Below are 25,266 nucleotides of genomic sequence, written 5' to 3'. Positions count from 1 at the left end.
AGAGACAAGTTGGTTAATATACTGTTGCTTCAGAACTTTGTTGTTATATAGTTTAGTTACTGTATATCCCATATTGCCTACTGTACAATGTGTACTCCCTCTTGTTGCTTGTTAGTCCTCGTCAGGTTCTTTGGTGTGTGGGATCCAAATAATCTCTGATAGGCTGACCTACAGTAATTACTTCCCGACCCCATTTGCATAATTCTGCACCCCCAGTTTTACCCCCCCACTCTCTTTGCTATTAAATAAAGCAATATATAACAAATGAGCCACAATTGTAAAAGAAAACTGCATGTTTTGGCTGTGTGCCTTGCCTGACGGTGCTTTTGAATGCAGATGGTGAAAATTCCCCTGGATTTAAATCTGTTGAAGCCTCACGATGTGTGGAGCACACTGTATGTGTATCATTTTGTTTATCCATGCCTAGGGTCGATGTTTCACCCCTGCTGATCAGGCGGGGTTTGTTCCCTGATTTTGTATCAGTCCAACGTCTCACACTTTGAATGTATTCACTACAGGACTGTTCCAGCTCTGAAGAATACAGCGTTGCCACAGCTCTGCTGCCTCTGACAACAGCCCTTTACCGGGTAAGTTCCCATTTCATGTCTGAACCCCCTAGTGGCAGCCCTTTTCACTTTATGGAGTCAATTAATTGGCTTGAAACATTAGGCTACGGAGGCTGGTAATAAAGTTAATCTTTTAAGGACGTAGCAGCATGTCTCTCACCGAGAGGTGTGCTGTTTTATAGAGAAAGATATTTTTAACTGTATGAAACAATTGAAGAAGGATGGCCTTAATTATTCGACTGCCTGTTAAAGTGGTTGCATGGTGGGGTCCAGACTGATGTTAAAGTAATGCTTTGGGCAAGTCAGTTTCTTAACCACCCCCTGCTTTGAACTGCCAATTAAAGCAACATACTCTTGTGTTAGCTGGCAACAAATAATGAAGTACAATGTGTAGCTGTGCTTGTGGACTCACTTGCCGTGTTCTTGGTTGGAGCACATTAAAGATGAACAGTGACACAAGTGAAAATCATCTTTTATCACTGCTGTTCTTTTTTAGATTAAGCCCAAAATGAATTATGCAATGGTCAAAGAAGACCTCCAGTCCAACTCTATTTTATTAAATGCTGACAGGCATGTAAGATTGCCAGCCAGTGTGTCGCCAGTCTGAGGGCTCCTCTCTGTCAGGGATAGGGGACCTCTTCTGGGATCCAAAAAATCGTTATCTGTCTTCTGGACAGATTGTGTATATAAACAGACTAGAACTTTTTAAAAGCATTCAGTTATAATTTAGTTAAGAAAATGACAAATATTTAGACGTGAAGTGTGTTTGATAATGTCTTTCGTGCTATATTGTTGAAGACATTTCTCTTCATTTATAAATTCCTTGATTAGGAGGATTTCTACATGTCTTGGCCAGATCTTCGTGTTTTCAAAGTCATCCCCACCTTTTCAGTTGGATAGTTAAAGAGATTTATATTTTTATAGTCTGGACTGGAGAATTATTCGTTAAAAAAAGTAACTTGGCTCCAGCATTCAGTCAGTAACGTTTAACTGTAAAGTATGGTGATATTTTAACCAAAAAAGAGAAAAAAAACAGAGAGAACATGAAAACAAGGAACAGGACTTGTAGGGAAAATAATAAAAAACATTGGCAGCTTTCCAAAAAACAAGAAGACAAATTGCTCTGTCCAGCAGAAGAACGTTATGTGCGGCAAATGTTTAAGGCACAGATCAAAACATAAATACCACTGTCTTTGGTTTGCCTGGATCCTCTAGAGCTGAGGTGACTCCTTTTTTAACCATTAGGCATCCCTGTGTAGAGAGATGATATGATTTGGAAATCTGTTGCAGCAGCTAATTCAACTGATAATATCTCAAACATTTCAAGGATATAGACCGCACACTTTGACATAGTGCCTCTACAGTTGTTGCACTGCTGTAGTCTATGATTCTTTGTCATTATACTGTTGATGCAATGGTGCATTTTTTTAGCCATATTTGATGTCTGGTTCATTTTGTTTATACCTGCTTTAAACAGAAAAAGGCATTCAAATGTCTTTGTTCTTTTGATCTTGCACTTGTCAGCGGACTTATTCTCTACCACCTTGTTCATCCTTTCTTAAATCAGATCTGGCTGAAAGTACAGGTCGCTGTGGGTTATGGTAGGAAGTTTCAGCTTTGTTCGTGCACACACAAAGGAGATTTAAAGACTGTAAACAGGAAAAAGAAAATAGTTTGGATTGAAAAAGCCATCAATAGTGTCTGTAATTAGGTACATTGAATAGGCATAAAGCACTGTGTATTTGTTGCTGTTTTGTATAGCCTGACACTTTAGTGCTGAGCATTAAGCAATAAAGTTCCAATTGTACAGTATGTAAACAATTTCAAATTCATGATTTGTTTTTTTATTTTATGGTCATTTTTTTATATATATATATATATATGGAACTACATCTCCAGGAAGGGTAAAGGTGATCAATTGAATATCCTATTAAATACCAACCATGTACAAAAGAGATTCCAGTTCACCAGGCTTTACCACCCTGCGGATGCCCATATGTGTCCAGATCTACAAGAAGACAATGACACCAATCAGACCAGCGTAATAGTATCAGCAAATCTGACATGAATAAACACATAAATACATAAATAAATAAATAACCCATAATGAAAACAGTTTTTGACAAGCCCTTCTTTAGCTAGACTGAAAGAGTGAAAATTAACACATATGTACCTCCCCCCCACACACACGCACACACAACTTTTAATCATGATTAAAGCTCATTGCTGCACAGTTGATGTCCACAGAGACTTGAAACAAGTTAAATGTCTTGCCCTTGTACTTGCTTAGTTGGACATTAATCATGCTTCATGCTACAACAGTTCAACCTGATTAAAGTGTTGGCTTTGTTATTAAAACTTGTCAATTAAGTCTGTGTTGAAGGCTACTATCTTTCCCCTGTCTGCCCTGTTGCTTTGGCAATCTCTTTGTGTATTTATAGCACCTTGACATCAATTAAAGGTGTTCTGAAACTAGAACACTGCAAATTGTTCTGCCCCTACATCTTTTTATTGTTTGCAGGGAATGCTTTGTTTTAAAAAACTGTGTTCATGCCCCAACCATTTTTAAAGTGTATACAAACCCCATAGCTTTAAACGCTTTGTAAAGCTACAAGAAGCCCATCCAGTAGTAGAATTTTTTTTTTTTTTTCCATCCGTCTGATAGTTCATCTGTCATCACAAAACACAAGAGAAAGGACAGATGCATACAGTATTTCTCACATACATCTTCTTTTACAATTTGGGGTTTGAAATGAAGTTGATCTGAAATTATGGGATTAGAGGTAGAAAGCCAGATACACAGTATGATGTCTGTGGCACCATAAAGTCAAGGATAATTTTATGCTGTGGTGGTTTTACTAAGAATAAAAGTATTGAAAGTAGTTCCCAGTGCTGAGACTCCAATAAACATGCAAACTTTTTTTCTTGTTTTTTTGCAATCATTTTGCACAGCATGAACTGAGCGTTGAAGACATAATGAGGAAATGAGAATCGCTTATATAGCCTGCAGTATATGGATTACTGGCGCTGTGAGCTAAATTTACATTTACACTTGAACACTTTCCAAAAGCATAGCATGTTACAGTGTAGTCGGCAGTAAGACTGGTGATTGCATTTAATTGACAGTGATGTAAAGATGAGAATAATTTTTTTGTTAGTTACTCTTATAAAGAATACTGAAACCACTCCATTTCAGGTCAGTGAAGGTTTTCCACCTAGGATTAGTGATGGAATTTAGCTTGGAATTCAGCTTTTCAAGCCCTTTCAGGATTAGTTGAACTTTGGCTCCAGAATACTTGGAAGACTTTGGATTTTTAGTAGAGTGTGTTTGATCTTCCAGTACATATCTTCCTGAAGAAACAAAGCTCTTCAAGCCACTGAAAGGAAACAGGAATCTAGCATGAAAATCAAAGTCCCTTGTGATTTTAAATTCTTCAGAGAAATTCTTTATGATCAAAACCAGAACAGACTGTAAACAGAGTACGGGTAGGGCATATGAGAGAGAGAGAGAGAGAGAAAGAAAATACATTTCTGCTGATAGCTGTTGGCCTTTCAGACCGATTATCTGCCTTTTGTAACAAACAAATTAAAATAGCTTCCCTGAACATATTGTTTACTACAAGTTCTGTTTTGTTTTGTTGTGACAATTCGCGTGTTTTGCTTGCAAGTCAAGATGGTAATAACTTGGCCCAGTTTTCGGAATCTGTTTACTACTTGGGCTCAACATTAACTTGGTCTAATTAGAGTTTACCAGCAGTGCAGAGATGGGTTTAGGGAAATGGACAATGGGACGAGGTTGAGATTTCAGAGTGTGTGGGGTTTTTTTTATTTTATTTATTTTTTATTAATTAATTAAATTATTTGTTTATTTATTTTATTTAATTCCTGCAAGTTGTTTCCATTCTTACACTACCATAAATCTAAAGCACATTTTTAATTCTCGCGTACCTGGTTCTAATATATATATATATATATATATATATATATATATATATATATATATATATATATATATATATATATATATATAGTTGTATTTTTGTGCATTCGTGTACTATAAAAATCGCAATGCTTTTTGTAAATGAAAAAAAAAAAAATGTAGCTTGTGGGCCTTGGCCTGGGACACACGGGGAACGCTGTGTTGGTCTTTGCTCTCCCGCAGGGTTCAGGAATAAAGTGGGCTGGGGCTAATCCACCTCATCGCGTTTCAGAGACCACTACTGGTCAGGCGCCAAACAAAACAGACAGAAACTTCCCAGGCTGGGCCTTTGCCTCCAGGGTTCAGTAGCTTGGAAACCACCGTTTTGGTGTGTGATAAGTGCCTGACAGCGTGAGTGGAGGCCCCCACTCCTGATCAATGAGTGGGGTGCCAGCAGTAAGGAGGCATTTGAGTTGGGCATTGTTTGTTTTTTTCCTCCCCATTCGGTAAGTAGCATACATTTTAATAAAACATTTTTAAAAAGTCAGTCCTGTGTAGCTTCAAATCTCTGTCCTGTTAACAAAAAATATAAATAAATATATAGACACTTTCATACATACCTTCATACATACATAGAAAGAAAGGGGTTTAAAAGCAACTGTGCTGTTAGTGTTGGACCAGGCTCCTCTTTATCTCAGTTAATCACCACCAGTGTAAACCAATCGGACACAAGAACAAAATCTTTCCTCTCCTTGTCAGAAATTGTTTATATTATAGTTTTTACTAAACCGGGTTTATTAAGTAGTGGAATAAAGGCTGTACAGTATAATTAATCTTTTTGAAACTTTTTTTCTTTCCTATTTTGTAATTGGGGCATTTATGTAACTGAAAGAACAACATCTTTTATTGCAAACATTGTTTTTATTCAGTATACTGTTAATATGGTGAAATATTGGTGTTTGATCAGGAAATTTGGCAGAAATTACAAAGAAAGCCAAACATGACATGTGCTTAGTGTCATGTTTACAAGGAGTTGTTTCTGAAAGATAACAGTATTCTGGAGGTTCAATTCGTGACAGCTGCATTATAAAGTTCTTAGGCCTATGAAGCTACACAGGGACCAGAGGAATTCTATTAGCTACAGGTGGCTTCTTAAACAATGACCTTGACATTAATACAGCCCTGCCTTGTCCATCTGTGTTTATTGGACGTGTGTACATGCCTCAGAAAGCTGTGCATTTGTTATAACAAGGTGACATCATGGCTACAACAAATACGATCAGGACTTATATAACAGTCATATATCAAGCCTACAACCCATATTCAAGGGCTGAAACTATTATGAGGTTTCCATGTTGCCAATATCGTATTTAGTTTGGACAGAGTACTTTTTTTTTTTCCCCGCAGACCACAATCTTTAAAGCAGTCTGCCAGTTTATGTATTTTCTTTTTTTTAATATTTTGTAGTTAATGACTGGTGAGAGTGTTAGGTGCCCTCACTCTCAGCTTTTGACTATTTGTCTTCTAAAGCCTGTCACTAACTGGCTGGTAACGTGCCAACCAAAGTCTAAAACCATGGGACTCGAATGGTTCATTCATCGCTAGGACACCTCGGGGGATACCCCAGTCACCTCCAATTTAATAACAAGACAAAAGACTATTCTGCGACAGCTGCAACTTTACACGGACGATCGGCGAGTCAAGTCTGTTTGGCAGGAGCGTGCAAGTTCCGTTTTAATCTCAAGCTAGGGGGATGATATGCAGGAATCAGGTTGTGCACTTTAGTTATCGCCCTCTGAGAGACTATTGGGTTCGTTTTGAGAAGCCTCCAGGGTGTTTGTGTTTATCCTTACAAACAAGGTCATTCTTTGGTCAAGGTTTTTTGACCACGACCGCTCCTGCAGCATGGGAAATGTTTCTCCATTTGTTTTTCATATCCCAGATGAGAATACACGTAGGGTTTGTGAAATGCAGACCCCAATGAGAACACTGGCTCACCGCTCACTACTTGCTATTTCTTTTAAGCATTTCAACTAAAATAAGTGGGTCGTTTTCATATATGCTTAAAACCAATGCACGCTACAATCACAGTTTTTCTTACTGTTTTAATTATTAATTATAATTAGTATTAAAGAGTAATTAAAAATTAATTACTCTTAGTAAAAGAAGCAATCTGTGGGGCCACAGTCTAGACTCTTCTGGCTACAAGGAAATAGTACTCTATGATTACTTTCTATTTCACTGGCATACAGATAAAGAATTCACTGTCAAACCTTATTAAGAGTTTGAACAGCATGAATGTTTTTAAGAGGGAGGTAAAGAAATGTTTATCTAATAGGAGACTTGATGGAAGAAACAATGCCGTCCTGAATGCCCATGCAACCCATATTATAACACTTTCATTTTAAAAAGTAATTTATTTTTATATATGGTTTTTGCCCTTTTCATTTCAACAGGACCCCAATGGAAATAAGTCTACTTAGTTGAATTTTTGGGTCATCCTGGGTATAAGGTAGACGTACTATCTATCGATTTTTTTTATGATTTTTCTGTACTTTTTTTGGACTTTTGTAAGAATTGTCTCACTGCTGATCTGTTTTATTGAGGTTTGAACTTTTTACATTTTATTTAATATTCTGCTTTCTTTTTATGAACACACTTTACCAAAACAAAACAAAACAATACTCTGTTTTATGGAGAGTGTTTGCATTCCTGCTGCCACAGATTTTTCGCCATGGAATGCAAGTTGAAAGATTTTCATTGTCAAGCTGTTTTATATAGTTGGCGGGATGAAAACCAGTTTAGCTTTATTAATCATTGTCCATCGCTGAGAAGATGCAGGTCAGCCTGCAACTTCAACGCTGACCACTAAAGACTTTCGATGGTCTTTCTGTAGCTTTTTAAAAGGAGAGCCTGTTTCTTGTATGAAACTGCCAAGTCCCCAAAGCATGTTTTCTCCAGAAAATGTCAATAAATCAACTATAAAACAGACAAACCAGTACATCAAAGAATTTTATTTTTGTCTTTTGTCTCTAGATACCATTTAATCAGTCCATTATGAGACTTGGATATGTGAAAAGTATATGGTCAAATAGTTGTTTAGGCTGCCAATGTTGTGTGCATGAGCCCTCTCTTGACATAGAGCACTTCCAGCTGTCTGCATCTACTTAATGAATGCACACTTTGGAGCAATCCTCAGCAAGTAGCTCCTTTAGATCATGCTTAACTTAAAACAACCTTTTCTTTCAATCTAAAAAGACATCACAGTTCAAAGCAAAGTAATTTCTGACACAGTATTCAGATTTTTTTGTTGCACATTACTAGTGGGCAACTCTTGATAGAATTGTGTAGCATCTGTTGTGAGATTTGTTCCTATTTTTCCAGGAATTATCCAGCGCAGGAGCTGACTGATGTTGTGAACAAATGTCAGGAGTTGTAGACTTTGTTATACAATAAACACCAGTCAGATTATGGGTTTGTTACCTGCGATGTCAATCACTTGTCCAGAGGTTTATAAGTGCAGTCTAGACTGAGTCCGGAGACAGCCCATTTGTAAAACTGCTGTTCTGTTTGAAATTTTGGGTTCTAAAGATTTAATGAAGCTACTGTGGTTGTTTTACAGGTGGCTGAATAGATTTAACTGTCGCTGTAAATGTTCTGGAAGATTAAACTATCCGACTATTCTAGTTAAACCTGGCGGCTAAAACAAAAACAAAACTAGGATTCAATTCAAGTCTCCTTCATATAAATATCATAATGTAGTCTTTCTAACGCGTACACCTTTAAAAGTTTGCTTTTGAGTTTAATTGGATAATTTGCAGTAAATTGGACTTGTTTTACTATTTAGTGACACAGTTGCTGCCTTCTGATGGAAACTCTTCTTTGCCAAAAGGGTTTGTTTAATCACCTGCATATGACTTATCTCCTTGCCTTTTTATATTCTTTTTATACAATGACTTGCTTTCTATCTTATACCAGTGCAAATGTTAACTGCAGGAGCCAATATTATATTTCTACATATTTATAATTAATACAGAACAACACACATATTTGAAAATTAAACAAAAACATTAATTTTAGATTTATAGGATCCAGGACCAAGGTTTGTTCTTCTGGTTTTGCCAAACTTAAATAATGAATTGGCAGCTCTGTTGTTGTTTATTTAATAACTGTAAATATTTTTATTTAAATGGGGCGTTTGACAGTAGCATTGTTAGTTTAACTTGGTGTTTTTAAATATTGAACAGTCCCGGTTTGTCACATGCATCAGACAAAAATTATTAGCAATGCATTGTTTAAACAATTTCTTTAAGAGTTTATCACCTCTGTATGCATCTGTCGCTTTTTATTTTTTTACATTTGAAATAATTGTGGTCCAATATAATGCAGCGTTGTATCGCCTTATAACTTCAATTGATCTGTTCATTCTTCTTTTGATTCATTCTCTTCTTGGCTGATGTTATAATTACAGAAACTGGCCCCAGGAGTAAATCAGTTTGCATATACTTGTATACAAGACCACCCCATCTGGACCAACCAACAGTTTTGGGAGGCAACATTTTACAGTGATGTTCAGAATCAGATCCGAGCCCTCTACCTCAATGCCACAGAGGACCGACTGGGACTGAGCCTTAAACAAAAGGTAAGATATAGAAAGCATCCTCCTTCAAACATATCTATATTATCATAGAATAAAATGCTAACTGTGTTGCAGCTTAGATACTGATTCTGCACCCTTAAGATATATAATACACACTGCATACTAACCCCCCCCCCCCCCCCCCACAAATCTGCAATGCACTACAATATTGTACAGATGCCTTTTGGTATTTGCTTCTCTCTGGCACACAGGAGAGAGGACCTGCAGCTCCAGACCATGAAAAGACAGCAATGGACTTGGCTGCAGAGCAGCTGCGTGCATGGCCCTGTCTGAGCAAGGAGAAGCAGCAGGAGCTGGTGAAGAATGAGGAGAGCACAGTGTTCAGCCAGGCCATCCACTATGCCAGCCTCATGGTCTACCTCCTGGTGCCCCTGGACACCAGCAAGAACAAGCTGCTGAGGGGCTGTGCCGCAGGGGACTGGGAGAGCGGGAGCAACAGCATCGTCACAAACAGGCAAGTCCAGAAAGAAGAAGAACCTTTTACTGAACTTCAGTGCGAGTCTTTAACGTTTCTGTTTCGTGTTAAAAAAAAAAAGGTTGACTGCTATTTGTATAATGAGTATGGCATTCCTTAGAAATTCAAATTCGAGCCATGTTTACTGGGATTATAATCTGAAAAACGAAATTATGTTTATTAAAAATAGAACATTTCACAATGTGTCTATTGTGTCTTTCTTCAGCACTGTTTGATTTTGTTTTCTTATCACAGTTTTTTTTTGGTTTTTTTTGTGGCTCCAGAAATGTTTATTTCATGGTACTTTTTCAATATTAATAAGTTCAATGTGTCAAAAACAGTGTTTAGCAATGTAAAGCCCCAGTGTTGTCTTCCCAGAAAGAAAAGCATGTTGCCAAGTTTCTCAAGATACTTACTCATTTGGCCTACAGCACAGTAATCATCTCAAACAACTTACAGATTAGGTTCAATCACATGGCTCATTGATTTGATAAATAGTTTTTTGAGGGAATGATTATGAGCCCTTGTCATTGCACTTCAAGAGAGCACAGTTCCTTTCTTCTTATATCACTTCTGTTACAGACATTTCCAAAATAATGTAAAAGTCAAAATGACAGGAAACATATAAATTAAACTAAATTACTCCCGGATGAGAATTCTGTAATGGAACATGTCCTCTGTAATCAGAGTCAAAGATGAATATCCTGAAGATCCCTAATATTAAATTGGCATGGTCTGTTTTTTGTAATGAACAGCTGAAATAATCTCTGGATTCTTGACACCTACAATATGTACCTTTGCCAGGGTGACGTACTAGTTGCTTAAGGTCCACTGTGATGCTAGTTTTTGAAGTTCCATGGTTCACAAACCCTACAGTTGAACGCACCAATCCCTGTGCAAGAATTACAGATGACTTGTGTAACCAATGGATTTATTAGCTGCTTTGTGTACCTTGTGCACCTTTTTAAAACCAACGTTGTCTAATCATGCTTGCATCTGTCTCTTCATTTTGCAGCATTGCTGGCAGTGTTGCAGAGAGCTTTGATACCGAAAGTGGATTTGAAGACTCGGAGAACAGCGACATTGCCAATTCGGTGGTGCGGTTCATCACAAGGTTTATCGATAAAGTCTGCACGGAAAGTGGTGTCACTCAGGACCACATCAAGAATTTGCACAGCATGATACCAGGTGTGAACAGCAAGAACCAAGGGTTCAATTCCACTGCAAGAAAAAATGTGTTTCAGTGCTTTTTCCAAACATGGCCAACCTCTGAAGTTATTGTTCTGTGTCAAAGGTCACTGGTGGATTGTGGGATAGTATGGTGCTGTGTTTTAAAGAAACCCATAGCAGTACGACGTTTTTTTTTTTCGCTCTGCGTAGGATTTTAGACAGCCTTCTCAAGATTTCATTTCTTCGTTCTCCCACATGCCACCACAGTTATCTTTTTTTGGATATTTTTTTCTCGACAGGCATTGCAGTAGTCAAAAAAGCTTGAAATGTGGAGCTGTATTACCCTGTCAGATTCTTATCCAGCACACATCTCCCTGCTATTTGATGATGTAGTTCATTTGGGTACAATACAGCAAACCAGGCCAGAAAAAGTAATTTTGGACAGCAGTGCAAGCACCCTTTTTTAGGGCCACTGCCGACACTTTATTACTATAGTGTTTGAAATAAATACTCTAGTGCAGGAATATTGTTTATGATTTATTGGAGAAGGTAGATAGCTTATATTTTAGTAAATTGTAAAACAGTTTTTCATCATTATCTTGTGATAGTAATTGGCTGTATGTTGAATTGTTCCTTTTTTAAAGCTGATACTGTTTATGAAGCCATGTTGTTTAAATTCTGTCGAAGGCATCGTGGCTATGCAGATGGAGTCGTTGGAAGCAGTTCATCGGGAAAGCAGGCGTCTTCCACCAATACAGAAGGCAAGTGAAAAGCACTCTAAGTTGCTATCTTGTGCGACAGGTAACGTTTGCTTTGCCACAGTCGCAGTTTGGTCTTTTATTTCTATAGAATATTACACATATTGACATTCATTTTTAATAACCCATTTTCTGACTTTAACTCCATACACTGTATAGCAAAAGCATATAACTTAAATAACATACCATCTTTACCCTCACTTGCCTAATGTCTGTCATTGATAGATGAGATTGTATTATCCCTATTTGGTGCCAATAGAGCGTTTTAAATGTTATAAACGCTGTAAACAATTTTAACAATGATCCTTATGACCCATCATGCTGAATATTTATGCTTAGCTAAGTTGGATCCCTCCGTCGCTGTGAAACCTGCTGCCGATCTGGCTGCAGTGTATTTCAGTGGAGTCACCACTGCTGTTAAGTGTGTAAAAGTGTGTACAGGTTTTGTCACCACCTCGATGTAAAGAACCTGTTGATCTGTTCAGTGATAAATCCACACAAGCTTTAAAACATTAGAGGACAACTATTTGGCAAACTAGCTCGGTGCTGAGGGACCATAAACACAATTTTAGATTGAATTCTGTCCAGAGTGCTCTATAGAGAGAGTGCTGATCAATTTTTTACCCCCCTTTTCTATGAAGAAGTGAATTTATGTTTCTATAAAAGATTAATGGACAGAGCTTACAGGACTTGGCTTGGCTAAGGCCTTTTGACATAGTAAGCCATTACACTTCTGCTTTGAACTTCTACAGTGTTGATTTAGGTTTTATAAATCATGATTAGAAAATGTGTCAAGTGCTATATAACCCTCACGCACTGCTGTTGGCCTGTTCCTTCAATTCATCTACATTAAAGTACATTAGCACTAACAAAATAATTCAAGTAAATTTTACCCAATATGAATTACTGTCTTTCCCTATATAAAAGACACACCATGGTAAACCTATACCATATTCTATATTTAATAGTATTTTTTTTATTTATTTTTTTAAACCAGTGAACTAAATTTAAATGATCAGTTGACGCCGTGGGTCTGCATTCTTCTTTAAGGGGTCAATAAAGGAAACGCACAGACTGATTCATAGTTTTCTTGTCACCCTACCTTGACACTGGAAAAGCAGCAGTTGGTTGTAGGGGAGCCGAGTGGTTTCTGGGAGTTTTAAAAGAACTCAAACTCCCAGAAGCCCCAGACTTTGACTGTCCTCCTCAGTAACCCGTCGTTTGTTTGTTTTTTCCCCAGTGACTGTGTTTGTGTGTTCCGTCATGTGACCTCTTCAAGTAGAATGCAGGGACAAGGTGGAGGTGCAGCACCTGACGTTAAAGGCCCTACCGTTAAATTGAGTTAATTTGTAAACAAAAACCATCAATATCAAATACTAGTTACGCAGGATGTGTGCAGCTTTTCTATCCTACATAATGCTGGTAATACATATTAAATAAGATTTGATGGAATTATTTGGTTAGCTTTTACAGTAATTGTGTACTTTAACAATGTGCCTGAGGCTGGACTGAACAGCAGAAGATACATTTTGATGACATGTTAGCATGTCACTTTGCACGAATACTGCTGTTGCTCTTTGACACAGTTTGGAGAAACATGGCAGTGGTCCACTTGCTGGTTGTAGACCAAGCATGAATCTGTCTGTTAAAAGTAATGTAGTGTTGGATACATCAGTGCACAAAAATGTTCTGCTCTGGATAAAAACATAACTGTAGAGATGAGCACCACTGATTAGCTGCTCATGAATGTAGAAATGTGTGTGTGTGTGTGTGGGAGGGGGGGTATTTTGTTTTCTTTCTTTACTTGAAAACAACAATTTATAACCCCTGTTGTACAGAATCAATAAATACATTTTCTTCTCCACCTAAGTGAGTTTCATGTAAGTAAAGAAAATTAAGGCTACCTTCAATACCATGCTTGTAGTGCGGACTAATTTGATCCTTTTTTTTTTTTTTTTTTTTTTTTTTTTTTGAGATATGCAAAAAAACAATCATAAAAGTTTCACGAGTTCATTTCTTAGTTTCTTTTGCTTTTTATTTCAGCCCAAGATCCTGCGGCCACCATTGCTCCCTGGTGAAGAGTTTGTCTCCGAAGGGCTGCGTGTCGTTTTGGACCCCGATGGACGGGAGGAAGCTACAGGAGGAATGCTGGGAGGGCCTCACATCCTGCCTGCAGAGGGGGCTTTATTTCTTACCACGTACAGGCTAATTTTCAAAGGCACACCTCACGATCCTCTCGGTAAAGTCCTGCTTTTATACCCTGCAGTTTCTGTCATGGGAGGTTTTTGGTTCAGAAACAAAGTTCTCTAGACCTTTCTTTCTGCTGCTTTGCAACACAGTCATGTACTCTAAAAGTATGTCACGTCTTCTGAACAGGCCTTTGAGTTTCACTTGGCTGTTTCACTGTTTACCTTTTGGGCTTTGTTTCTAGTGGGTGAACAGACTGTGATTCGTAGTTTTCCTGTTGCAACCTTGACCAAGGAAAAGAAGATTACAATTCAGAACCAGCTGCAACAGAATATGCAGGAGGGACTGCAGCTGAGATCAGCGACCTTTCAGGTACTTTATTAGTACAGCCATGTGCCAAACTGCTGCTAAATTTGAGCGCTCTCTGCTCAAACATATGCGTCTTCCCTGCACCCACAGTCTTCTTCACGGAATTAATTAAAATTTACCAGAGATTTTAGTATAATGAATAGCAGAGAAGATGACTGAGAAAACACAAGCATATTTCTTTACCTGGTGCATCCAGTTCAGACTATCCTGCTGAAAAGCTGTTATGTGAGCACATTTCTGTCATGAAGCGATTTACATGGTTAAAAACTAGCTGTCAGTGGAGATTTTCACATGCTGAATTGTGTTTTTCGCAATACACTGACCGCTGTAAAGGTTTTATGATCCATTCCAATCTTTTTACTAACTTGGGCAATAAAATCAGATATGTGATGGAGTGTGTGATATCTGCCAGTACTTGGTTCTGCAAAACTCTTGGCCATATACAGTAGTATCTAGGGTATACTGTGAGCCTCTCTTAATTCCTAGCTTCTCCAAAGAACTTGTACTTGATCTTCCTCACTTGCATTACGTTTGCTGTGAATGTATGTGTATTCTAATGCTTATCCTTTTCATGCTTTACATGCAGCTTATAAAAGTAGCATTTGATGAAGAAGTAAGCTCTGAAATGGTGGAGATCTTCAAGAAGCACATGCAGAAAGTCCGCTATCCCCAGTCTATCTTCAGCATGTTCGCTTTCGCAGCAGGACAGGTGGCACCACAGAGCATTCTCCCCAAGCAAAAAGAAAAGAACACGTCTTTCCGGTAAAGCGAAAGAAAAAAAAAGCTGTGGAATTTGTTGGTAGAATTTTTGGTTAAGACATAAAACAATAAATAAATGCAAACATGCAACTAAAGTATTCTAAGAAACAATATATTTTTGTTACAACACACCATGAAGCTTTTCACTTTTTCCCATATATTATTATAGTAAACAGAGAGTGTTTTACGTTATGTATCTGTACTTTCAGCACTCTTTCAAAGACTATTGTGAAAGGAGCCAAAAAGGCTGGGAAGATGACAATTGGGCGGCAGTATACAGCCAAGAAAAAGACTGGTACTCTTGTGGATGAGAAGGGGAACCGCACAACCTGGAATGAAGATGATGATGTTTCAGGTGTGCCCTTAACAATTATCACACAATAGAATGTATCAAGTTGATTTTGGACCAAAACTGTTTTAACCATAGGTTGCATAGCAGAGAGTTATTATTGAGAGTGTCAAATTTGTCAAATACTGTGATTTAATACAGCAGTGGGAGTCAAGCATGCCTTAATTCCTTAAAGGCTGTATTGGTTAAATAGTACTTCAGTGTTTTTGATATTGTTTCTATCAGTTTCGGACGATGGGGAACTTCCAACAAGCAGCACACTGAAGGTGTCGGAGAAGTCCACCATGGAGCAGCTGGTGGAGCGAGCCTGCTTCAGGGACTACCAGCGCCTTGGAATGGGCACCATCATCGGCAGCTCCTCCCGCTCCAAGACAGAGAAGTTCAGAATCACAGCTGTCAACAGGATGTATTCGCTTTGCAGAAGGTGTGTGACAGCGCTACGAGTTCAGTGGGACAGCACATTACTCTTCATCCAAACTGCCTCATGCATGCAATTGTGATGCTTTGTATGAGATTTGTTTAGCTAGCCAGCAAGACCAAATTGCCAGCATTTAAAATGCGCTTAAACAAGTTTCACCCTTATTTCAATGCAGCTATCCTGGACTTCTGGTTGTACCTCATTCAGTGCAGGACAGCAGCTTGCAGAAAGTGGCCCGTTCTTATCGCCACAATCGACTGCCCGTCGTCTGCTGGAAGCACTCCAAAACCAAAGCCGTGCTGCTGCGCTCGGGCGGGTTTCATGGCAAAGGAGTCGCGGGGCTCTTCAAAACTCCAAATCCACATACTGCAGGTAGGACAAGATACTGGTTTCTTTACCCCCAATAATTATAAAACTATCAATTCCACATGATCTTCAAACTACTCCTTAAATCCATGTCTTGATTAGACACATTTTAGTTTAATTGGAAAGGAATTACAAATGAATTCCACAAGTGTTTAGCTATTGACAAAAGTGTTTATATTTAGCTGTGTGGTTACTATTGGAGATGGGTGTCCATGTCTTCGCTTTTCAGATTCGATCCAGCATTTCATTTAATATTTCTGATATTTATCTCTTCAGTTAACAGTAATGTTCAAATGCAGCTGCGTAGTGGTTGAAATTACTAAGATACTGCTGTGAACTGTAAGTCCATGTTTTCATGACCAAAGAAGTAATTAACCAAACCATGCTTGTCAACCCCTCCTAATCTTTTTAAAATAATATTTTAACGTCATGGACTATAGCCCCAAACCATAAAATACTTATCTAAAGCATTACATTGAGGAGTAAATACTGTACTGTAAAATTTACTGTTTCACAATGCTGAATGTATGGAAACCTTTTTTTGTTTGTTGTTATCTGTCTTTACTGCAAAATTCACAGGTTTACATCCGTCCCTAAATAATATATGAACCCAGAAAACCGTGAAGTTAATTATTTGAACATGGATTTATTTGATTTTCTTTAATAAACATTGATAAATTCCCAGTAAATGTTATATATATATATATATAAACCAAAAGTTAAAAGCCTTGCATAGTACACAATATGAGTATATTGTGTGTGTGTGTGTGTGTGAATAAAAAGCTAAATTAATAGTACTCAATGATTAATGTTAATACGTTTTAGCTCCTGCTTCATCCGAATCCTCCAGCAGTCTTGAACAAGAGAAGTATCTTCAAGCCCTTTTGAGCGCAATTCCCATCTACTTCAGAATGAACGGCAATAACACTCTCACACGCCGCCCCACTCTAGCCCTGTCCCCAGGTACAGAATTGGAAGCATCCATCTTTTCGCTGTTTTTATTATTTGATTTTGTTTTAGATATGTTTTGTTTGTGTGTTTTTATAGGAAGTATTGCCTATATTAATGGTGTATACACATTAGGCTGTCTGTGAGTAAACATTTTAAAGTTTTCCAACATTACATAAAAAATATGTAAGAGTATACTTATAGCTGGAAAAGTTCAATTTTATACGCAGTTTTTTATGGTGCAGACACAGTATCAACACGTTATCTTTTATGCCAAGATCCCCTTAGAAATGAGGCCTTGGTCTCCTGCTTAAATATTGCCTTGCCTTAAGATACACAGAAATAATAGGACTTCGTTCACAGATCAGATATATTTCAATGAGACACCATTTTGAGGCATTGGAAGAATCACCTAAACCTGTGGGATCAGTGAACCGTCAGTAGAGCTTCAGAAAGGGAAACAAAAATGTGTTTAAGCAAAACAGTGAAGTTTTGTTCCTGCGTCCATGTGATGAAACCTTATAGGGTTCATATGGAGGTAAACGGTATATGTCATGCACAGGTCATGTGACTTGGAATGCCGGCAGATCAGGAGCTGGTTTAATCACTTAGTGGAATCAGCCTTGTATTTCCGTAAGATGTAGAACCTTGTAATGCAACACCGGCAGCAAATCATTCACGCTTTCCTTCATTTAACACTAAAACCTAATTTACATTAACATTAACTAATCCTGCCTAATCTTGCAAATGTTATAATCCTTGTGTTGTATCAGATTTGGGTATACAGTGTTCGTGTAAAAAAAAAAAAAAAAAAAATACAAAAACAGGATACCCTGCTGGCTCAAACAGAGGTACAAGTAATTAAAGGGTGTTTTTTTTTCTGTCGTCATTTTCTTTAAAGAGCATGTGACTGACTGTTGTTTTCAGGCCTGTGTGTATTTGTTTTAATTGAATTCAGGCAGTGAAAGGCGGACTTCGAGAATGTCCAGTGTGATGAAACAGGTTGTGCCAGTCCATTTGGACCTGCCCTTTTCAAACAGCTTTGCGCGAGGAGGTTAGTGACCTGGTTTCAAAGAAGCATTATCGAAAACAACCTTACAGCTAGGCTTGCATTGAATCAATGCACTAGTCTCTGACCTCTGGTGAACTTGGTTTTTATTCCGCTATGGTCACATGGACATAATCCTTGAACCGAGTTTGATTGTTGTCCGTTGGTATTTTGATTGATCACAAACTTGTGCTATGGCACTCGATTGAATGTGATTTCACACCAGTTTAAAATCCAAACGGCATTCATCATATGGTTAAAGTTTTTGTTTTTTGTTTTAACCACAGAAACCACAGCTTGGAAGTATGAAAGAATCATTAGAGATGGAGGTCAGCGTATTAAAGAGCTCTAGACTTATAGCTGTTGTAGTTTTTAAAAGCACAGCTTTCAGCATTTTAAATCTCATACTGAAAAGGCATTTTTTTTCTCTCCATTTCTACAAATCCAGTTCAAACTGTTTTCATTGCTATTCCATTAGACATTTGCCTCTTAAACTGACCCATCGCCCTTCATTTGTTTCACAAAACATTCACATCCTTCAAAATGCTTTTGTGATGTATTGAAACTTGAAATGAAAACCAGTCATTTTTATTTATATTTTACACCATTGTTTTGTTTCCAGTAGTTGTAATTTGCATTGCCCTCCAAACTACCTTTACTCGCAGTAGCCATACATGTCTGGCTATTAATCTGTACTGTGAAACAGTGATATTAATTTACAAGGTGTAATCAAGCAGAAACTGACTGCATATTTCAGGCTTAAAGAAGTCAACTATTGTCATTTGGGTACAATGTTTACATTGAGAGCAGTAATATTTTCAACTTTGAGATTTGGCAATTTCAACACAGACAGCATCTTCTGTAACCCTTGGGCAATAGTTAACTACTGTGACCCTAATATTCAGTCACTAGTTGTGTGCTAGCATAATTTTGCTCACTTGGCCTATGGTGTGTATGTATTATATGGCTTTGATTTCATCTGAAAATAAACAAGCTTTGCTTGACAGTAATACTACAAAAATGCACATGTGTAGCAATTTGAGAATCCTGCTAGGAATTTAGCAGTTCCAAAGATTCTTAGATAGGATTTTATCTTCAGTTATACTGACATGATTTTAAACATGTTTTTGTTATCCAGTTCTTTTATATGTTGATCGAGGTGGTTGATTTGTGTAATTCTGTAAACATGTGTAATTGTATTCCAGTTTTTGTCTGTTTGTTTTTAGGTATCTGTCTAGCTATGAAACGATCATTGTGTTTGATTCACATGTTGTTGATGATATTTCTGTCAATTCTCTACCCCCCCCCCCCCCCCCACCGCCTGTTAATCTGCCAGTGATTGGGTACAGGGATAAACTATTCACTCATTCAAACCAAAAGCCTGCACCTAAGGAAAGAGTCCACAGTCAAGGTATTTGTATTGTGTTCTGGCAACACACTTTAATCACCTTTTACTAACAGCAATTTCAAACACATTCTGGCTCGCTCTGCTCTTAACCTTCCATCTCTGTCTTGAGTTTAGAAGCTTTTAAAGCGTTAATGAGAGGCAGATGTTGGATTCGATTTCATGCCATCATGCTGCATTTCTGATTTGGCTGTATATCCACACAGTGTGGTATTATACATTCCAGTGCATCCCACTCTAACTCATAAGAATGCGGAGAGATGTGGTAAACTCTTGTCATGTTTTACTGTACTGCTGTTTCAAGTAGATTGGCATCATTTAAAGACGTTGCAGTCATATTACTTAATAAATGTTATTTAAAGGTCTTAATGCCTTGATTTCCTTGTCACCTGTTCATGTTATGTAAAACTTAGCCACCTTACTGTAATCGTAATGAGGATGTGGTCTTGTTTTTTCATCCTTAGATATTCACAGTGAGTACTTGATAACTAGAGATCATAATTTACATTAAAAGAATATCTTATAGTCAAATAAATACCCGTTTGAGGAGTCTAAATGGTGTTTATACAAAGATACTGTTATAGAGCCTGGTGAAAGAATAATTGTCCATCATAGCTAAGGCCCTGTGAAAATCGTGGATGTTTTCTTTAAAATTGACAGCAATGTCACGGGTAAAGTATCGTATTTCACGGAATGCACTGACATCATCAAAATCAACGTCAAAGTTATTCAAGCACTTTACAATAGCTTGTGAAATGGTGTTGTACAGCCTGTAGGTAAAGTGTATCTGCAAGGACAGCTTTCAGTTCTAGTACATCTTGAGCATCAGTCGACTCGTCAGTGTGACCACTGACAAGCAACCAGACTGTTTTACCAATTCCATAATCTCCTGCTTGTGATACACGGCAACTGACACTCAGTCTGAAGAATTTACATAACTTTTGGTTGTCCAATTTTTCAAGAGGGATATTTGCGCAAACGCCTCTGTAAGGTCAAAATTTTACGTGTTTTGCGCTTCACAGTTTTCAGTGGTCACCGTTTTTTGTTTCTTTACAAGTAAAGCAGTCACAGTACTGCTCTGGATTTCCGCCTTTCCGCCTTTTAGAGACATTCATTTTCTTGTTTACAGTGTGTCGTATTTTAATTTCCTGCCTAGATTGCATTTAGTCACATGACAATCACTGCACAGCACTATGTGCATGGCAAATAGGACACGCAGGCACACAGCAGGTACAGTTTCATTAATGTGATTTTTTTTTTTTGGTATGAAATACAAATAATAATTATGGAGTAATTTATTTTTATTTCTTAAGAATATTGTAAAAATCGCGGTATTGGGCTAATTTCACGATTTCCGTGCAGCCCGTGAAATCGCGATTTACACAGGGCCTTAATCGTAGCAATGCTTAGTATGTTTTTGTTTTTTTTAAGAATTATTAAATTTTTTTTGTTTTGTTTTCACCTTATTAAGGTGTATGGGCAAGTCTCCGATCCAGCAGCCGCTTCAGTCATCAGCTTCCCACTATTGATGTTGGTGCGAGGTTAGCAAGCAAAGACACTGCCCAGCCTGTTGGCAGCGAAATTCTGCAGGCTCAGCTGCTGAAACAGCAAGCTGCACTCTACATATTCGGGGAGAAGTCCCACCTAAAGGTGAGAATCAGTTTACATGAAAAGAAGAAAAATTTTAAATGCTGAAACTGAGATTACACCAAAATGTATTAACGAAAAGGCGCTGGACTTAATACATTTGCATATATTATATGCATTTGTAAACTTTAACGAGGAATATAAAACTGATTCAGTTTCATTCCCAAAAACCCCAGTTGCCAGCTTTCTTTTTATAGGTTTAGTGATCTTCAGACTACTTGGCTAAGTGTAAATGTGATACTAGAAAAGTGTTTGTTTTTTTTGTCTGAGACTGTAATAAAAAGCCTTCTGAAGGTGTTATATTGTGTGGTTCCTGGCTTAATAGATATCATTGCTGAAATGTTGCCACTTTTAAAAGAAAGATGTTCTGTGGCCATTACAAAGCTGGCGCCGGTGCTTTTCCAAACTGGATTTTTATCCTTTGATTTAGCTATTCACCTGGAAAATACCTGACACTTTTAATCCGTCACGTAACTAGAACAGTGATGAATACTGTAGGTGAGCATGCTGGTGTCCTCACGTGCCAAAGTGAACTTACGAAGACAACAACATTTTTAAGAAAATGATCTAATATTTCCAGGACCAGTCTTCCCTCAGTATTGTATTATTTTCTTTTTAAGGGATTCAAATTTGACCTGACGATGAACTGCGAACTTGTGCCTGTGGAGTGCGTTGATATAAGGCAGGTGAAAGCCAGTTTCAAAAAGCTGATGCGCTCCTGCGTTCCCAGCTCCATCCCCTCAGACAATGAGGTCACTTTCCTAAAGAGTCTGGAGGAGTCTGAATGGATGCAGCAGGTAACTTATCCCTCATACAGTGCTGTCACTCAGGGCAGGAGAAACTGTTACAGTATCTGTGTCTCTCAAACTGCCAAATAGTTCAAATGCATACAACATTGAAGGTTTGTATTTTTTTTTCTGCTTTTGTTGTTAGTTTATTTCCCCCCACCATTCCTATAAATTAATAAGCAAGGGGGTTTGTTGTAATTTTTTCTACTCTTTCATTTTAAGTGTCATACCATAATGTCATGCTGTTCAACCCCCCCCCCCCCCCTCTCCCTCTCCAAACTCCACAGCTTCACAAGATAATGCAGCTCGCTCTGATCCTCGCAGAGTTACTCGATAGTGGTTCTTCAGTAATGGTTAGCTTGGAAGATGGCTGGGACATTTCCACCCAGGTAATGTGTGCTTAAGTGTTTTTATAGTGGCCCGATTTCAATTCAGTGTGGGGCAATATTTAATGGTAAGCAATGAACACAAGGTGGGTTAGTTCATTTAGGAAGTTTATTGCATAAACTTACACTGTCCCCAAATGTTTTTTTTTCCTAGAACAAGGATCATTCCTATTAATTAATATTACTGTTGTTTTTTCACTTGTCCTGACATTTTAAAAATAGAAATTTTATGATTTAATGGTATATTGATGTGTAATTACACTGACAAATGTGATGCATCTGAATTTGGCACATTTTAAAGAACTGCATGTTTTTTTTCTAACAAATTGAATCCTAATTAAATAATGGAAAACATAACAAGTCTTGGACTTTTGAAATGAAATGTAAACTACATTTCAGAAACTATTTCTCTATATTACATATCTAATAAAGGACACCGCTTGGAGGTCAAATACAGGATTAATAAGTATAATTCAATGATTAAGAACATCATTAGGATCTGATCAGAGGTTTCTTTGGGTAATATTTAAGGGGCGTGGTTGCAATAAAAACCTGGACTGGAACATCACCTATCCCTGGAGTAGGTGGGGAAGTTACTTTCAGATTCTCAGATTTACAGGTGTTTTTAAAAGCACCATTACTGCCATCTGCTGGTTAAACAATGGTAACACACTCAGCTTGCACAGTAAGTTGTTGTTGTTGTTATTATTATTATTATTATTATTATTATTATTATTATTTATTTCTTAGCAGACGCCATTATCCAAAATGACTTACAGAGACTAGGGGGTGAACTACACATCACAACTGCTGTTGCAGAGTCACTTACAATAGGACCTCGGTTTTACATCTCATCCAAAGGACAGAGCACAAGGGGGTTAAGTGACTTGCTCCGGGTCACACACAGTGAGTGAGCGGATGAGCTGGGATTGAACCAGGAGTCTTCTGTTAACAGGCCCCTTTTCTTTAACCACTTTAACCACTTTGAAATAAGGACAGCATATAGATAATACAGTACTGAGGCACTATCAGTGTATTAGTGAACCTTCACCATGTTTAAGCTGGTGGTGTTTACACATGTGGTCCAAATACATAAACAGAGGTATTAATAACTGATTGTGGACAGGCCGTGGTATAACTGAGTATCGTGCTTTCTATATGTCCTTCTGATCGGGGAGTAACATGTTGGAACTAAACATTAACAGGTGGTTTCTCACACACTGGATTAGACGCAGTCTTGGGACTTCGTAATGTCAACTTGCGTTAAACAGGCCAAGATTTCTGAAGCTAAATAGACCATTGATCAGGCTTTTTAACTGAGGCTTACAGTGGTTTACCAAGTTGTTTAGTTACGAGGTAATGAGACATACTTGCACATTTTGTGTTTCATTGTCTCAAAACTTTCTTTTTTTAGGTTGTGTCCCTAGTGCAGCTGCTCAGTGATCCATTCTACAGAACACTGGAAGGCTTTCAGATGCTGATCGAGAAGGAATGGCTGTCCTTTGGTCACAAGTTCAGTCAGCGCAGTAACCTGACTCCCAGCAGCCAGGGCAGTGGCCTCACTCCCCTCTTTCTTCAGTTCCTGGACTGCGTGCACCAGGCAAGCTCCTATTGTAGATTGCAAATAGATACATTGTGGTTCGTAATGAAGTCATTGCATGCTTGAAGGGTTAGGGAACAGTACCCCCAGGGCAGCAATTATTTGTTTTCTTGAATGACTCCAATATTTTTAGATCCCATAACCTCGCCCACTAAACCGTTCCAAACATGTATTGTTGTTCAAGAAGTGTGAAATAAGTGCGTTATATAGTACTTTCTGTTCTGAACTTGGTTTTCTTTTAAATTCACATTTAGACTTTGAAATAGTAACTTGTGTTTAACTTGTAGCAGTAGTAGATGATATTTCTTTAAACTACTCCACAACTCTATTAAATGAAATTCCCACAAACCACTGCAGCTTCTTTTAAACAAGTACTGGTTTGTGGAGTTCAGAACTATTGTTGCCATTCTGTTGCCAGATCTTATTTTGGTTAGATTTCTTAAACGGTTAACCCCATTTTCAGAATAATTTCAAAATCTCATTGCTATGATAAGTAAAACAATAAAGAAACAGGGCTTAAACAAAAGGAAATGCAAAAACTCAAAATCTGTTTGAGAACTTTGTACCGTGTTTGTCTCCAGAGTGTACCAAAAATGAATTCCACACTTACATCAACACATAGTTTCTTCATTTGTCTTTTGCAATCTGAATTTAAGTGCCAAGATGACCCAGACTTGGTCACAGTTCTAAAGTGCGGTAAACAAAGTAAATTAATTTCAGATTCTTAAAATAGAACTGCATCAGCTCACAAAAAGCTGCTGTTTTTGCCAGCATGTCCAGGTGGCAGTTAGGCTCAAATGAAGAGCATCCAGTCCTCTGCTGTACTGCCTGCCTTGTCGCTGGCTGGCATCTATGATGATGTCACAAACCTTTGCACCTTTTTTTTTTAATATACCCCTTCTATATTAGACTTTGGAATAACCATAAGGATAATAAGCCTTGTTTTATTTCAGCTCTTAAAATGTCATTCTAATTCAATACCCAGTGTTAATTTAAGTAAAGCTTAAAAAAAGAAATATATATGTTGTATGAAGGTTAAAAACAGCAAGAGAAAACGTATTTAATTATTATGAACAGCAATAATACTTGAGCCAAGGCTGTTTCGTGCAAATGTTATTCACAACATAAGTCAAACAGCTGTAAGCATTTCATTTCGTGTCATGTAAATTCATTCTTTTTTTCTGTTGAATTTAAATAACTATTGGAAAAATAAATCATTGTGTTGAGCTTATTTTCTTGTCTTGTTAAATACATGTACGCTATTTGTCTTTGGCCTTTTATTTCAGTTTTGTAACATACATTTTCATTCAAGTTGTTATATAATTTTTTTAGATACACAACCTATATCCCATGGAGTTTGAGTTTAATCAATACTACCTGAAGTTCCTGGCCTACCATTATGTCTCAAACCGCTTTAAAACGTTTCTGCTGGACTCCGACTATGAACGACTAGAACATGGTAAGATTTG

At 37.7% G+C, this 25,266-nt stretch overlaps 1 protein-coding gene across 6 annotated transcripts in view; it reads left to right on the top strand.

Annotated features, from left to right (window-relative positions):
- Positions 1-25,266, top strand: part of LOC117432263 (myotubularin-related protein 13-like) — a 128,900-nt gene that overhangs the window by 97,601 nt on the left and 6,033 nt on the right. For 2 of the 6 annotated variants that reach the window (XM_034053934.3, XM_034053933.3), the window contains exons 17-36: positions 519-587; positions 8,957-9,127; positions 9,337-9,599; positions 10,615-10,787; positions 11,457-11,530; positions 13,571-13,766; positions 13,959-14,086; positions 14,670-14,845; positions 15,052-15,197; positions 15,417-15,615; positions 15,785-15,981; positions 16,801-16,938; positions 17,882-17,977; positions 18,259-18,300; positions 19,308-19,382; positions 20,848-21,026; positions 21,644-21,820; positions 22,099-22,200; positions 23,612-23,797; positions 25,130-25,256. In XM_034053934.3, the coding sequence (XP_033909825.3) occupies positions 519-587; positions 8,957-9,127; positions 9,337-9,599; positions 10,615-10,787; positions 11,457-11,530; positions 13,571-13,766; positions 13,959-14,086; positions 14,670-14,845; positions 15,052-15,197; positions 15,417-15,615; positions 15,785-15,981; positions 16,801-16,938; positions 17,882-17,977; positions 18,259-18,300; positions 19,308-19,382; positions 20,848-21,026; positions 21,644-21,820; positions 22,099-22,200; positions 23,612-23,797; positions 25,130-25,256 (2,914 nt within the window). Of the gene's footprint in view, positions 1-518; positions 588-8,956; positions 9,128-9,336; positions 9,600-10,614; positions 10,788-11,456; positions 11,531-13,570; positions 13,767-13,958; positions 14,087-14,669; positions 14,846-15,051; positions 15,198-15,416; positions 15,616-15,784; positions 15,982-16,800; positions 16,939-17,881; positions 17,978-18,258; positions 18,301-19,307; positions 19,383-20,847; positions 21,027-21,643; positions 21,821-22,098; positions 22,201-22,950; positions 23,590-23,611; positions 23,798-25,129; positions 25,257-25,266 lie in introns of those variants that run through there. The other 4 variants (XM_034053937.3, XM_034053936.3, XM_034053935.3 and 1 more) reach the window with 3 other exon arrangements.

Source organism: Acipenser ruthenus, chromosome 27 (assembly GCF_902713425.1).
Source record: "Acipenser ruthenus chromosome 27, fAciRut3.2 maternal haplotype, whole genome shotgun sequence".
NCBI lineage: Eukaryota > Metazoa > Chordata > Actinopteri > Acipenseriformes > Acipenseridae > Acipenser > Acipenser ruthenus.
This window is presented reverse-complemented; position numbering and strand designations above follow the sequence as displayed.